General features: G+C 42.5%; 1 protein-coding gene across 13 annotated transcripts in view; it reads right to left on the bottom strand.

Annotated features, from left to right (window-relative positions):
• The window catches only part of CPEB3 (cytoplasmic polyadenylation element binding protein 3), a 170,744-nt gene that overhangs the window by 41,386 nt on the left and 112,306 nt on the right, over positions 1-17,052 (bottom strand). For all 13 annotated transcript variants that reach the window (XM_081073952.1, XM_081073956.1, XM_081073961.1 and 10 more), the window contains one exon: positions 5,581-5,699. In XM_081073952.1, the coding sequence (XP_080930078.1) occupies positions 5,581-5,699 (119 nt within the window). The remainder of the gene's footprint in view (positions 1-5,580; positions 5,700-17,052) is intronic.

Genomic DNA, 17,052 nt, shown 5'->3' with positions numbered 1-17,052 from the left:
GTTCAAGTTACCTAAGTCTTTCCTGGGAAGAAGCCTATTCTTTGAGGGAGATTCATGGAATACTAATTCCACCGAAATCTTCACAAGTATAATTCCAAAACAGGTATATAATATGCTGGATTAAACAATATTACACGAATTTATTTACTTCTCAGAACCTTTATATATAAATGTTTCCCGAGTGTTTTTGGATAGGGAACCTTTAATTAAAGGAGAAAATGGATATAAAATGTATATAGTAAGTGCTCAATAAATGACACCTATTATTATTATGAGCAAACCTTCTGTTGATGAGCCTCTGAAGAGGATCTGTTTGATGGGACAACTGGTCTTCAAAACACACTTTGGAAAACACTGAATATGGTCCCTTAGGGACAGATTGGCTGTTGTAGCCACTAGGTACCAGTTAGCACACTGCAGCATCTTTTAGACCTCCCTGGAAAATAACCGCTTCCAAAGACTCAAGGACTAGGGAAACTGTGGACCCATTCACAAAATCAGAGACTCAGGGGAAGAAAAATAGGAGGTAATTCTCTCATTTTAGAGGAGGAATTCTTTCTCTGGAGAAATTCCTATGATGGCAGGTGCCCCAACCACAAATTTAGACCAAGGATTCAAGGAACAAATCAAAAAAGAAGATAAGAATTGCTGAAGATTTCCAAGGTGGGATATAACAAAACCAGATTTGATTGAGCCAAGATAAAATTACAGTTATTGTCTTAGGAGGTAGTAGATGGAGAATGAAAGTTTGAGTAAATACACCACAAACCCAAGGCTGGAAGCTGTCTATCAACGTGCCCTAGAACTTAGCCCCTCCCTATTTTTCCCAGCTTAATTTCCCTCTATTCCCTTTCATACATGTGTGCTCCATCTAACCAACCTAAATGTCCTCCATTCAGACCACACAATTTCTCATTCCTGTGTTCAGACTGTTGTCTTTCTCGGGAATGTCTATTTCCCCGCACCGCCACACCTCTACCCCTCTCCTGGCCAGTCTCCAAACTGGCTTCATCCTTCAAGGCCTAGTTCAAATGACGCTTCATTCAAGAAGCTTTCTTTCATCATTCCAGGCATATATAAACTCTCCAAAGTACTTAATCTCCATCTTATCTTCATTGTATTTATTTTTCTTAATTTGATAAATATTTGCAAACCTTTTATGTGCCACAGTCTCTATAGATATGCGTATTTATATACTTGTTTTATCTACCCATTATACTATTAACTTTTTGACACAGGATTTTATGTCTGATTCATAGCAAGTTCTGATTCATAGTGACTAGTACTAATGCCTTGGCTACAACTCACACTCAAAGGTGGTTTGAAGGAAGGAAGGCACACCGTCTAAAACAGATGGCTGTAGTGGCTTGGAGATATAGAGCTATAACAGCAAGTACGATTTGCTGTATAGATGGTGTAGTGAAAGCTTCAGGAAAGAGATGGCATTTGACACGTGTCTCAAAATAAGGGTAGAAATTAGAAATTAAGATGGGAACAGAAATATTTCAGTTAATTGAATATGGGATTCAAAAGGAAAGCAGAAAAAGGTAAGGTTGGAAAAAATTTTAAGTCAGTTTGGGAAGGTATTAAATCCCAGACAAAAGGATCTGGACTGCTTTTGTAACTAAAGAGGAGTGATTAAAAGTACTAGAGATCTTATTAATACATAAATGGGGGCAAGAGAAACCAGAATGATAAAAAGATTGGACAGAATTAAAGAATTAAGCCAGCCTCTATTTCCAACTTCCTTGCTCCTAATATTTTTTCCCCCAATTTTTATTTTTCCAGTTTTAAGTGGATCACCACATTACCTAAGCAATAACCTAAAGAATTAACCTCACATAAGCATACTTCGGTTTGGTAAGACAATTTTTAAACATATAGCAAAATCCATCTGTCATATTTTAGGATATTTATAAACTGTGATTGTGTTATAAACTGCAAAGAGGAAGAAGCAGGAACCTTCTCTGATTCTCCTTTCAAGGTGTGTGCTATTCCACGTCTCTGGCTAAAGTGTCATAAAAAGGTAACACCCACAAACATCTTCCCCACCTCCTTTTCAAGGTTACTCTTTTCCCATCCTTTTTTCTGTTAGATCCGCCAAGGTTTCCTGCTTTATCAGTTTGCTGTCTTGAACCTTCAGGTTCAGTCTATTTATATGAGGTTGGTGCAAAAGTAATTGCGGTTTAAACGCAATTTCAAATAATTTCAAAAACTGCAATTACTTTTGCACCAACCTAATACATCCAAAAAAGTATAGAGTCACCTTGACGAGAGGGACCACTGTCACAGTGTCTGCCTGCTTCCGTGGGAGCCTGTACGAGGACACAACTGCCCTCTGAGATGCCTGTGATATGTGAGCTATGGAACTCCTCTTGCTGGAGGAGGGAAAAAAAAACGTACAGATCTAGAAGTTCTGCATAGCTCCTGCTCTCACCAATTTGTCTTCCCATTCTTGGAGACTAAGGAGTCGATTAATCAGGACATTAATACAGTGTTGTCTGTCATCTTTCAGGATCAGACCTATACACAGAATAGTCTGTCTAAATGGAGCCATTTAATGAAAGGTAATCACTGACCAAAAATATCTCTCTGATACTACTTGAAATCCATTAATTAGGGATTTGTTTGAGTTATAAAACAAACATGATCTTAGAAAGGATTAGTGAGAGGGGACCTTGCTATCAGGCTCTGTATTAGGAAAACAATCTGATTAACCTAATCCACACAAAGGGAACAGGGTTTGATTGGGGCGGGGGGGGGGGGGTGGAGGAGACTAGGGGGATGGACAAAGGATATTTCGGAACATGGTGTATTTCCAAGGAGAAATTCAGGGAGGATTGGGGAGAACTAAACAACAGAATGAGGGCACTGGGATTCTGAAAGGAAGCCAACTAAGGAGAAAAAGTGGGAAAGAACCATAGCTCAGAGTTTGGGGAATGAGCTCCAAAGGTTGACTTTACCTTGCACTATTGCCAAGGTCCTCATTTAGCCCCAAAGGTTCAACCCAGGTCTCACTTTCTGTGGGAGCGTCCAAAACCAGGTGGATGTACCGAACCTGGTGGGGAAGTGTGGCCAAACGAGGCTGGGAGAGAGATGGAGAACTGAAGCATTGGAAGAGAAGGTTTCAAAAAAGGAGTCAAAAGAGTTGGAACCCAAAATGGGATCCAGTTCATTAGAATTAGAGGTGTTTGGGGACTTGAACGTTTCCTAGCCTAAATTTTATCCAAATTGTTTATGCTGGAAATTCTGAGTATGCTTGGGTCAAAGAAATATGTGATCAGCAGCCACCATTCAGAATTCACCAAGCTCCAATAAAACTGCTCCACTTGAGCTCAAAAAATGAAAATTGCAATAAGGCAGGAATTTGTAGAAACACAAACAATGAAAGTTAGTTTCCCTGTAAACATTTCCGAAACAGAAAATTACACTAATTATTTGCAAAAGTCCTTCAAGCCAAGGGCAATACATGTGTTTGCAGTGAACCACTCACCAGTAAAGGTACCACTGCTCATTCTCCTCTCAAGAGATGTCCAGCCCTAGGGAGGGCTTGCCCTGACAAGGCACATCATCCCTTCTCCCATAGAGCCAGTGACGACATTTCCAAGGTATACACACCCCATCTGCCCATCTCCAGTCACCTCCTCTCAATTCAACTGCTTCTTAATCTACTGTGGGCATGACCATCTCAATGCGTGCCTCTACCCCTCTGCCTGTGTGTGTGTATGTGTGTGTGTCTGTGTGTGTGTATGTGTGTGCCTAATTTCTAATCCTCTTCTAGAGTGCATGACCAATCCTACCTTAGCTATTCCTTTCTCACCCCCATCCCCTCCTTCTGAGGTGCCAGCGGCAGAGGTTCTCTGGAGGTTGACCATTTACCTCTCAGACATCTGACCCTGCCAAATTGGGTTCACTCTTTCTCATCTCACACTATTCTAAAGAGATTTAGAAAAGTTATTTCTGGTCTCTTATTATTTACTCAGATGAAACACTGCACATTCCCCTTCTACTCAGTGCCAGTGATACACAGCCTCTCCGCACTGTTGATGACCAAAGTTAACGAAGGTTGCCTACTCTTTTTCCCCACCTTCGGTTTCCTATTGTTTTTCCCTACCTGTATAGCTACCCTATCCAACACTGTTAACTGTTGTTATAAAAATTTGGTAATGGCCCCAGAATTTGAAAATGATTGGCACTTTCACACTTACTAAAATAAAACCTTTCCTTCTTCTGTATCAATTTTTTTAATACTGTGACGCAATCTCCCCATTCTTTAGTACCTCCCTCTTCTGCTTTACATACTGGAGTCTCCTCCTTATAGGTGGCCAAGTCCCAGCACCATCCTTTTGCAACCAACTGTAAACTCGGTTCTAGATGGCACCATTTTTTTTCAACAGATGCTAGTGTGTAGATCAGCTCTAACTTTGTTCTCTTGAATCCTCTCTCTAGCACTATGTTAGGCTAATAGCACCCTCCAGCTACATTTGCACTAGTACCTGACCTCACCAAATGTTTCCACATTCGTTTTCCTCTTATCTAAGCCTCTCAACATCCCAGAGAGGTGCCATTATTTTTCCCATGTTATAGATGAGGAAACCTAGATTCAGCAAGGATTGGGTGACTTATTCAGAGCAAAGCAGTTATGTCAATTCTAGAGTCACGACTCTAACTTCTGTGTCTGACCATCTCTTTCCACATGCACATTTCTAAGAATAAATGTAGCTGCCAAGCAAGCTCCACACCTCTGGTATGAGTCTTACAGGGGATGCTGCAGGCCCCATGACAGAGGGGCCTCGGTCCTTATGACTAGTTTTACTCTACTTCCCACTCCTAGTGCCAAGTCTTGACACACAAACTCACCCCGCCCCACTTCTTGGTCCTTACTCCTTCCACGATCACCAAGGTCTTTACTTCTGCTCTGAACATGGTCTTGCCCGCTTCTCCGCCAATTCCCACTTCACCAGGAGAAAGGAAGCAGTCTTCCTCTCTTACCCAATGACTTAGGCACTCACAGTCTGATTCAGCGACCACAAACTCTGTGTAAGTGCACACTTATTTATGGTTTTGGGTCCATGTTCTCTGTCCTCCCCCTCTCCTGCCCTGTTTGAAGTTATCCCTTTTAGAGTATAAGCTCCTGGCCCAGAAGGCTCTATTGCGCAAGCTGTGGGTACCACTCAGCACAATGCCTTGCATTCAAAGGCACATAAACACTGACGATTATGATCTTTAGAAAAAAATTACTCCTGTCCTTGATCTGAAATAATAGAAACCAGCTGCCAAAACCATTAAGAGCATTATTTACTTCAATTCAGAGTTTTTGAATAGAAATTAGCTTAAAAGAGCTGTAAAGTGGAAGACAAGGGCACATTTGTTTACATGCAGTCCCAAAGGTATAAAACGAAATACTGAGTAATTTGTTATTAGCTTCCCATCAATAACAGTCCAGCTCTACTGCCCAGCGAGGTCACCCCGGGTACGAGGACCCCAGTTACCAGCATTCCCATTACAACAAAGAGGCGCTCAGCTATTCCGATTGCATATGTGCTCCAGAAGAACAACAGCTGGCTGTGTATTACTGACCGGTTTATCCTTGATGGTGGGGCTCGACACGCACAAGTATAGTTTCCCGTCTTCTTCTAGGCACGCATCTATCAAAGCTTGTACTGAGCTCTCCTCCTGGAACAGCAGAAAGGCGTAGCCTTGGGGAGAACAGAAACAAAAGGGTGGGGGAAGGAATCAGTAAATGGAACTCAAAGTACCAATGAATGTTAGAGATTGTTTTCCTTTGGCAAATTCTGGCTAAAGTCTGAGAACTCGAGTGGGACACAGGGAAGTAATAGTCACTGAGGCCCTCAGGGCCCGGGCACTGTATTAGGTGCTCTGCACCTAATACAAGACACTGCCTTGCCTCAAGCTTGACACGGGTTGCGGCATGGATACATCTTGAAAACAGACTAAAGGAAAAAGGCCTGGCACAAAATACCGCATACTGTATACGATTCCATGTATATGGAATGTCCACAATAGGCAAATCCATAGAGATTAAAAAAAAAGAGTAGATGAGTGGTTGCCTAGGGCTGGGGAATTGGAGGAAATAGACACGGTTTCTTCTGGGGACGATGAAAGTTTTCTAAAATTGGTTGTAGTGATGGTTGCATAACTCTGTGAACATCCTAAAAACCACTGGACTACATCTTTTAAATGGGCGAACTATATGGTATGTGAATTGTATCTCATCAAAAGTTGTCCAAAAAAAAGAAAAAAGCCCAACAATAGGCTAGTAGGTGGGTGCAAAAGCAATTGCGGTTTAAAAGGTTAAAAAGTGCAAAAACCACAATTACTTTTGCAACAACCTAATACTTCTGATGTTATTTCTGATAGGGCTATTTGTCCAAGGATACTCTCCTGTCTCAGGACAGAGCATACGGTCTGTAAACATAAACACTGGCTGCAGCTCTCCATCGACACAGCCAGTTTTGTTCAGTCCAATTCTGTAAGATTTTCTGAGCAACTGCTACAAGTGGGACACCATCTATGGATTAGGAGAAAACTGAGATGAACGAAACTAGGCTCCTGCTGTCAAGAGATTTATGTTGTAGAAGAAATAGACATTTAGACAAGTAACTAGTCACTGCAAAGCTGAGGGAGGTAAGTGAGGACAAAAAGAGCAATGGGAGCCGAGAGCAGCCAGGACCCTGACTTGGGAGAATCAGCAAAGACCTCACAGAGGACGACAGACAGTTAAGGGGCTACCTCTGGCACTTGCTGCCACACTGGCAGTCATGAGTGACAGCTGAGCAAAGGATCCTCATGAGCTAGTCTAAGCCTGAGTATTCAACCTCTCCACAACCCCTCCAGCTTTGCCGAGTCTCTCAGCTGTCACGTCCACGCCAGTCCTGCTAGGAAACCATCACCAGTACAGTCTTCCTCTGGTGCAGTGCATGCCAGAGAGATGTAGCTGGTGGAAAAGAATAAAAACCCCCAAATATTCAGAAGGTTCGCATACAGCCAAGATATTCATCAACTGGCCTAGAAGCAAAGCCCTCTGAAGTCCTGGACAGCATGTAACAAGGGGCAGTAGATAACAAATAATGGGGACTCTTTTTGAAATCCTTTTTCCAAACTCCTCATTTACTATACAGAGCATCCAAGTAAACAGAGTAGGGAAAAAAAAGATCAACCACGAGCCGGCCTGGTGGCTCAGGCAGTTGGAGCTCCGTGCTCCTAATTCAGAAGGCTGCTGGTTCGATTCCCACATGAACCAGTGGGCTCTCAACCACAGGGTTGCTGGTTCAACTCCTCGAGTCCCGCAAGGGATGGTGGGCTCTGCCCCTGCAACTAAGATTGAACATGGCACGTTGAGCTGAGCTGCCGCTGAGCTCCCGGATGGCTCAGTTGGTTGGAGAGCGTCCTCTCGACCACAAGGTTGCCGGTTCGACTCCCGCAAGGGATGGTGGGCTGCGCCCCCTGCAACTAGAAATGGCAACTGGACCTGGAGCTGAGGTGCGCCCTCCACAACTGAGATTGGAAGGACAACAACTTGACTTGGAAAAAAGGCCTGGAAGTACACACTTTTCCCCAATAAAGTCCTGTTCCCCTTCCCGAATAAAAAACCTTTAAAAAAAAAAAAAAGAAAGATCAACCACTACCCAGCACACCAAGAGTGCCCACGCAACCGGCAGAGGCCAGCAGGCAAGGGAAAGCACCAAGGTCTCTACAAGAGGAGGCCACCAGTGGGGTAGGACCCAGCACTGTTTTCTGGGCTTTGCCTCCAGGCTACAGGGGTCAGAGGTTTCGGCAGGTAGCCAAGCAAGAAAAATAATACCTAACTGCAAAATTAAAAGATTAATATATCATTTCTTCATAGTCTCTCTCTTTTGGCAACAGTATCAACCGATCAACAAGCCTCAGGGAATCTATTAAAAAGTCAGTGTTTTCATTCAATGTGAGAACATTAATTCCACTTGCCAAAGAGAAAATTAGAGATGAATGGGTTAAAAGATGCAACTATCACAAAGAGAAGGTCTTAGCATGTCCTCTCCAACCTGCCTCACCCGGTGACATCCTGGTACAACTCTTCCACAAAGGTCCTAAGGGGCACACAGGATGTCTGGTTCTTGGAGAGGACCCCGTCTGTATACACCGTGTACAGGCACATCAAAAAGGCCCGGGGCCGGGGCGTGCTTGGCGAGCTGGGCTTCTCTGCTCCTTGCCTCTGGGAGGCCACCAGGCTGGCTGCACCTGTCCTGCCTGTCCTCTGCAATCTCCCACATCAAATCCCTCCCTGGGTTCAGCGTGGGCATCAGAGCAGAGGGAGGTATCTCCCCATAGCAGCTGACTAGCTACCACAAAAGCACACCGATTTTCACTCAGGCCTATGTCACAGTCATCAATGTCAACAAAGGCAGTAGAAAGAGTAAAAACAACAGGGAGTCACATGTCAAAGCATGCCACAATATTATTACTAAGAAAAATATCTACAAACAACTTATTTTCCTTTCCTAAGGAAAGGCCCCATTATACTTCACCAATTTCTTCAGGATGGCTCTTTTACAACAAATCATTTCTACTCCCTGGTCAGCAAGCTGCCACGCTCAATAATGACAATATTCTTTTAGCACTGCAGATAAGGTGTGTGACTCAAGTCTAACAATTTCCTTCAATCCTACTTCCCACCTCAGGCCTTCTGACCGAAACAAAATCTACTAGAAACATCCAAAATCACTCCTGAAAACAACTTTATGATACCTTCACCTACTAAAACACCTTCTGAAACCTCAAGGTCAAGGAAACCAAGATGACAACAGAAATCAGAGAAGTAAAAAAAAAAAAAAAATCAGGAAGAATCCTTTAAACACATTTCCCTTTTGATCTTCAGAAATTTAAGGTCAAAGTAAATAAAGTACAAAAAGAACCCTTCAAGAATAACAAGGTCAATGTGAGATAGAAATTAAATCAATGATTTACTAAAAGGCAAATTCCACATGGTACTACGAAAAGAGTTCTGGACTAGGGGTCAGAAGGTCTGGAATTGGGCCTAAGTCCTAACATTTACCAGCTATGTGATAACAGCTAACAGCTAACATTCATAAGTCATCCACGACGCACGACATACTATTCTAAGTGCCTTCTATGTAGTACCTCGTTTCATCTTCACACATACCCTGTGAGGTAGGCACTATTTTAAATTGTTTTACAGTTAAAGAAATTGCACAGAGTGATTAAGACACTTGTTCAAGGTCACCCAGTAAGTGGTGGAACCATGAACCTGAACATTCACAAAGTTTCTGAGTCTTGGCTCTTTTCTCTGTAAAATGAAGAAACTTCAGTATTTGTCCTGATTATCTTACAGAGATATAGGTTGTGAGATAATATAATGTAAAGGTGCTTTGTAAACAAAAATATCACGCAATGTCAATTTTTCTCTTACTGCATTTTCAGTTACTCATGTGATATGTAAAATTAAGTTGAGGTTTGCATATGTCTCATTATAAAAATTAAAGTTAAAATTAATGATATACACTTTCTATGTTGCATCTGCAAGCATTTAATGAATAAAGGGCAATAATCTAGATACTAAAGAAAAACCTTAATTGAAGTTATTTGACTGAGACTTAATATTACTGTAAACAAACAATAAAGTGACTGAATGTTTGCTGTTATATATCATTAGCCATTTCCATCAGGAGAGAGAATTATCAGATGTTGTATTATTTGCTGATTTTAATATATTCTTTAAATAAAAGTCTATGATAACTATAAATCCAGCTCATCAAACTGTCACTATGATGGTAGGTTCTGTTACTAGTTTGAAAGGAATAAAAAAACTTGGCCAAAAAGTTATACACTCTCTCTGTTCTTCCTTGCCCTCTGAGTCAATAAGACATAACAGGATTATAAAGCTCCTCAAGTTTCAGAAATGCTGACCTTGTTTCCCAAGTACCTGAGGAGGGTGCGGGGGTCGTCAGAGATGTGGGAGCCCCTCAACTCAGAGCAAGTCTGTGGGTAGAAATATGAGCTCTGGGGGAAGCAGTGGGAGCTCTTGCCCCTGCCACCACCACAAATCACATCTTACACCCCTGCATGCAGAATGGATAGCAGAAAATCACTTGCTTTTCCGCGGGTACCAAATAGGTGGTGGGAGGAAGGACAGAACAGTGAGGGATTTTTGGAGAAGCCTGGAGTGACCAATGTCCTTCTCTGGGGGAGAGAGAAACAGGAAGGTATTGGAGAGGGGGGTGCTTAATTGGGATAATTCCATTTTATTTGGCCAGGTTTCTGAAGGGAAAATTTAATTAAAAGATTTTTTTCCCTCTTAATAACTGAGAACACATTAAGTATAACAACCTCCAAAATGTTCTTGGCTACTTTACAAAAACAAAGCTTGCTGAGCATTTAAACACATAACTTTTCATTTTATAATGTTTCACACTGATCCCTCATACAAATAACAATCACCACCAATTTACCACAAACACCAGTTACCAAGCGCTTACATGTGCCAGGAACTTCACTAATAAATACTTTACATCTGTTAGCTCTTTCCCTCCTCGCAGTCATGCCATGAGGTAATTACAGTTGTTCTGACCATTTTACAGATGAGGAAACTGAAACTCCAAGAGGTTTAGTGACATCTCAGATTAAAATGTAGAGATTAAATTTGAGATTAAAATTTAGGTCAGCTTCCAGAGCCCTCATTCTTTAGCCATTAACTTCTGCTTCACCTAAAAATGGTGAGGTAAAAATTTCAGTATCACTAGCAAATAAGGACTTGCCACAAAAATGACAATAAATGAAAATAAACAATTAAGTGTTTTAGTGGCAGGAAGTGGTTACCTGTGCTTCACTCCTAAAATTTAAGGCCTATGAAAATATGTTTGCTCTGAAGCCCACAAAAACTGTATTAAGAAGAGTTGAAATGATGAATTTCAAAATAATCAGGAGAAGCTTAGATTTAGCTTTATTTTAGGTCAATCAAATTTTCTTATTTAGTAGAGATGCTTATTGGTTCCCAATGTATTTTTAAGGTGTGCATTTAGAATGAAGGCTCTTGAGGGAGTTAAAGAGATTCTACTAAATTAAACAAGATTTTAATAAAATGAGTATCATTGCCACAGGAAGACTCGATGTGAGCAAGAATTGTCAGTATATCCTACCACCACTGGGTGAATGTGGGGAGGGGATACGAGATCCTCATACAGCCTTCAAGCAGCACCTCATAGATCAGTATGTCAAAGGGGGAAGGCGGTACCTTTCCAATGGAGGGATCTGGCAGATAACACCTTAACCAAAAGATCAAACGTGACAGCAGCACCAACGGGGCAAACTGACATCACTGTCACGTCCATCACACACCGCAGCCCTCTTGGTACAGCATCTTGGCAGTTGTCCTGCTAACAGTTTCATCTGCATCTCATTATGAGGAAGTAATCAGATAACTACAAATTAAGTGATATTCTATAAAACATCTGGCATGGACCCTTCAAATGAGACAAAGGACCAAGAGCCTAGGAAACGGTCTAAATTAAAGGAGAGTAAAGAGACATGACAAGTAAATGTAAAGCTAGACTTTGGATCCTGGATTTAAAAAAAAAAAAACACTTTAAAAAACATTACTGGGACAATCTGGGTATTTCTTGTCCTCAGGAGACATATGCTACAGCATTTAGGAGTGAGGGGTCTTTTTTTTCCCCCTTCTTCCGCCTCCCCGCCTCCCTTCTGCCCTCTCCTCCACTAGAAGTGAGGGTCTTGATGTCTACAATTTACTCTCAGATGATTCATAAAAAAATATACATGTATTAATACATATGCACAGAGCAACAGAAAAAAGAGAGAGGAAACAAATGTAGCAAAATGCTAACAACTGGTGAGTCATTTGTACTATTCTTACAACTTTTTTGGTAGGTTTAAAAATTTTCAAAATGAAATTTGTGGAAAAAATTAAAAACCACAAGATCTTTCTCGAGAAGAGGGTAATACACACTCTCATTCTCTAAAGAGGTGTGGGGTCTTTTGAAAGACCCACAGTTTTTAAAATCAACAAACGCTCTTACTGATTTATATGTTTCAATATCAACTTCAATGGGAAAATAATTCCAGCTTATAGGGTTGTGCCCTGAACTGCTGCTGCCTTCAGAAAATGGTGGCTGACTAAATAATGGCCGGTTTCTGGTTGAGATCAGCCCCCGAAAGAAGGATCCACAGTTTGAACACAGAGAGAGATGTCTTCTTAGAATCCAGGCTCCCTGATTTCCTATGACCTTCCTAGAGAGAACTGAAGGGCACCTCTCCAGCCAGAGCTGCCTGAGTTCAGACTTTTTTTGGCATGGAAAGTCTGTTTCAAACGTTCTCTCTGACCTTGGAGTTGAGGTCAGAGGACTTACCTGGTTTGCCTCCGGAGTCTTTTCCTTTGGATTCAATTCAATAGAACCAAAAATATTCAGGAGGTACAAGGCATGACACTAGGCACTGAAGCTACAAAGATGAATAAGGCAAGGAAGAACCCGGCCCTGGAAAAACTCAACCTGTAAATAAATAACTAAGAAACAACATGGAAAGTGCTAGGCTGGGAGTATATGCTACAGAACACTGGTGAGAGACAAATGGAGCAGAGGTGTCCAAAGATCAGGGAAAGCCACAGAGCAAAGACCATATCTGAGCTGGAGGAGAATTACTTTTCTAGGAAGTAAGGGTATTCCAAGGTCAGGAAAGAGCTTAGGCCACGGCATGGAAGGATCAAAGGGCTGGTACATTTGGAAAACAGTGAGTAGTGTTGATTGGAGTATAGGATTGAAGGCGGTGGGTGGGAGGAGATGAAACCGCTCATCAATGCCCCCTGCCTGGAGAACACTGCAGGTTTCTGAACTGGATTCCTTATTTATTTTCCTCTTGGATGAGAACATCAGATCTCCAAGATTTACTGAACACTACTATGTGCCCTAGAAACTGCAGGGGAATACTGACCCGAGCAAGTCCTTGTTCTCAAGAAATGTGCAAGAAGAATAAGTCCATAGAGAACTCTAATCTAAGTACAATACATTAAGGATCCTAAAAAGTATTTTTTAAAATGTATTCTTAAAAGGGGAATTTCATAGAAAGAAGATTTTTTTCTAGTGAAGACATGGATAGAAAAATCATGGAAGACTTTCTGTAGGTGGTGGCACAAGAGCCAGACCTTAATGGTATGACATAGGTGAAAAAATAGTGACATTCCAAGTAAGCTACAGAGATGGCTCTGCAGGTACAGCCCAAGTCCACGGATTCCTAAACATTACAGTTGGATTCAGAAATGAACATATTTCTCTGACTACATTTACTACATAGGGCTGAGGCGCAAACATTTTGGTTCTAGACTGTTTTATGTTTTCTATCACACTAGTAACTATTTCTTTGTGGGCTTGTTGCTTGGCAGGCAGGAGTGAGGGAAGGTAGGAATAGACAAGAAAACAAGTCGGATGGGGAGAACCCCCTCAGAGTTGAAAACTGGCATCTACTTCCTGGGTTCTAAGTTAAGTCCTGCAGTCCAGGGCAGTGACCGGTGGCATTCGGATGTAAAGTCTGCTCTTTTTACATAACCACACATTCCTTATATAAAGAGGTCCTTGTGAAATCTGCCAATCTGTCAGTTCTGGTCACAGTCAGTTCCAACAAGCACCTGACCAAGAAAACTGAGACCAGATTATGGGTGTGGGAGGGAACTGGTCAAACTAGTCAGGCAGTTTTATTATTACCAAGCATGACATTTTCATCAGGGAGAAAAGACACTAATGTTATTTAGCACCTACTAAGCCTGTACTGTGTTGGTGGGTATGTGCACGGTCTCACGTAATCCTCTATTAACTCAGATGAGTAAACTGAGGTTCAGAGATTACACAATTTGCTCAATGTCATATTGGTTATCGCTGCTGGTGCCCACATCTGAGTGCACAAATACCCAGTTCTTGCCTCACTGCTTGTTGTTCTTTGTCATTCAGCATCAGACAACTGGCAAATTCTGCATTCTCACCTAGCAGACGCTTCCCTACAGATGCCGCTTTAGTCTGGCCTTGCTTGTATATCGCCTGAAACTTGACAATGGAATTTCTCCTCGCCCTTGCACTTCACTGCTCCTGATGAGTTCTTAGGGCTGCTGCTGATGGCTCTGCTCAGGGCCACCGTTTCCTCTCCTCAAGACCACGGCTGTCCATTCTAGTTCGAAAGACAACCCAAGCCAGCGCTCCCAGCTTTCCAAATTTTTCACCAGATTCCCTCAGGCTGCTTTCCACTTCAAACTCTTTCAACGGACATGTCCTCTCTCGGTCTCACTTGCTCATATCCTTCACCCGATCCAATTCCTGTCAGCAAGTCCTGTCCCAAGCTACACCCTCTTCTGAAACATTCTCTCTGCCTCTCAGCCGGCCAAATTCGCACCTTCCCATTTCACTTCCTGAAATCTACTCTCTTCCAAAGAAAGTTCTCATCAGGGCTTCTTTGGGCTTGTCCCCCTTTCCAGGACCCCTGCCTGGGCACAGTGCAATAGATCCTGCTGGGACAGACAACAAGAAGTCGCTGCTATTTATGTGGCTGCTCGGGCTGTCCTGTGGCCTAAGCCTTCCTACCACCTACTCCTTTTTCTACAGTCTCTCGAACTATCCATGCTTTGAAATCAAAGACTAACTCTTATAGTTCATCTTCAATACAGTGCAGATGAGGCCAGTGTTTAATAGAATAATCGAAGCTGAGGGTGTGCTAAGCTTTTAGAAGCAACAATAGGATACTACTCCATCTGTCAAAACAGGACAAAACAAAAAGCCTACTCTTGCTGCCCCGCAGGGCAGTGTCCACGTTTTTACAAACAAGTCCTTCATGAGAATAAAAATTTCAATTGATTAAATAGTAAAATATAGGATTCACCAAAGAGCATGTGTACTATAAACCTGCGTTTAAAGGGTGGTGGGAGGGGGCAAAGAATTACTCAAAAGCTTACAAACTGCAAAAGGTTAAATACAGGCTAAAATCCCTCAGCTTCTCAACTTGACCGGTTTATGTAACTCAAAAGGTGGAAAAAACTTGGAATCTGGGCCTAAGACAACACTGACTTATTTCCATTCAAGTTATGTTACAAGAGAAAAAAAATGTGAAGTTTGAAAACTTTCCTTTCCAAAGCCAGATTTAGACAAACTGAAGCAAAGAGAAATCGAAGCCATGAGTCCAGCCTACTGCAGCTTCACAATGACCTATTTTTGTCCATTTCAAGTAGAGACTTCTTTCCTGTTCTTCAAACAGTATCTCCTTAGCTTGTTGGCTCAGAGTCGATCTGAATCCCATGAGGCCTGGCTCATGCCAGGTTCACAGACCATGTTGGCATTGTATAAACTTCCACAATGGCATGACTCTGGTCACAAGGCCCAGCAGGCAAGCCAGCCTGCCAGTGCAGCGGAAATACACGACCAGCAGCAGAAACAGCCACGCCAAGGGACACGCCTTACTCGAGGGGAGTGGGGATCATCAGAGCACAAGGCATGAGTCACTCCTGCACAACTGTGCACTCCTGTTCCTGTTCCCGTTCACCTGGGCCCCTGGACTGCAGAGCTGAAGCTGGCTGCCCAAGTGGAAGGAGGACAGTAGCCTTGTCCATTCCACTGCCAGCACCGCCGACTTCTGAATAGAGTGTCAGAGCCACGTGGCCAGTCTCCTGTCCAACATCTGCAGCTGGCCGCCTTCCTTGCCTTTGCCCTGGAGGTCTCTGCCAACAGTGGTACTGCAGCTGTGCTTACTGCACAGGAGACGCCAGCTCCTCTCCCTGTTCCCAGCCTCACTATGAGAGGTGAGACTTCTGGCAGTGTCAGGAGCAGCTGCGTAGTACGGAACCATGGGGAGAAGGCTCAGGATGGGTAGACACATTTTGTACCTCTAGTGACAACAACTTTGGCTATGGGCTATTCTCCCAGGAGGCAATGAAGGAGGCTATGCTATCTATCGTCATAGGAGCTTGTCACACCCAACGTAATATTCCCAGCTGCCATAGTCAAGGAAGCAGAACTAAACTGCTTTTGTTTGTTTGTTTGTTTTTTAAGCAGTCAGGGATTCTAAGGCCACTCTCACTCAGATGGCCTATGTCACAGCCAGGTGTTAAAAGATGAACTGGGTCAATCAGATTCCCTCTCTCTGGAATTCAACTAGAAATATGAAAACAATTTGCCCACTAGAAGCACAAATAGAGAGGAGCACACATGCAGAGGAGAGCTGAGTCATGATAATGGTGGAACATTACGATAAGGAATTAATAGCTCCCACTGTTCGGCTCCCTGACACCTGCCGCCCATAGCACAGCTCCATGACATCTGGTTCTGTCACAGCTCCTATTTTGGGGCTTTCCTTGTCACTCATAACCACAACCCCAATTTGAGGTAGCACAAGATATCCTCTTATCCTTGTAGTTAAAAGAATCAACTACAAAGCAGTACACTCATATCCAGAAATGGTGTGGCATCACCCAAGCGGCACCCATGGTTAAGCTACAGCTAAAGGACAGCTCAGACCTACAACCTCATCCTAAACCAGCTCTTGGAAATACCCCAGCTGTGTGAGTATGAGTGACAGAATAGAAGAATTCAGGAAAAAGCCAAGGAACTGCTTTCATTTTTAAATATCTGTGAAAGTGTACCATGGGTCATATAGGTTAAGATGCTCATTTTTATATAGCATACAGCCTTGCAAATAACAGCATAATTTATCAGATCATGTAGTTTAAACATTCCTTCCTTTCCCACAAATGATACACACCAGCACAACAAATAAAACTACTTCCTTTATAATTCACCAGGCCAACTACTATAACAGCTGGGTGCTTTTTAGGAAAAGACACTTCACGTCTTTGAGTCTCAGTTTAAATTGTGTTACAATGAGATAACCTTTAAGGAACTAAAATTTGATGGACTTTACTCTCTGAGCAAGTAAGGAACTCATTGTTTGCAAAGGTAAAATTTCTTCATTTAACAAGTATCTGAGGGCCAGCCCTTGAGGCAGGTATGCAGGGGACTGGATACAGAGCAGTGAATAAAACATAAAAAA

Source organism: Rhinolophus hipposideros (genome assembly GCF_964194185.1).
Source record: "Rhinolophus hipposideros genome assembly, chromosome: 15".
Lineage (NCBI taxonomy): Eukaryota > Metazoa > Chordata > Mammalia > Chiroptera > Rhinolophidae > Rhinolophus > Rhinolophus hipposideros.
This window is presented reverse-complemented; position numbering and strand designations above follow the sequence as displayed.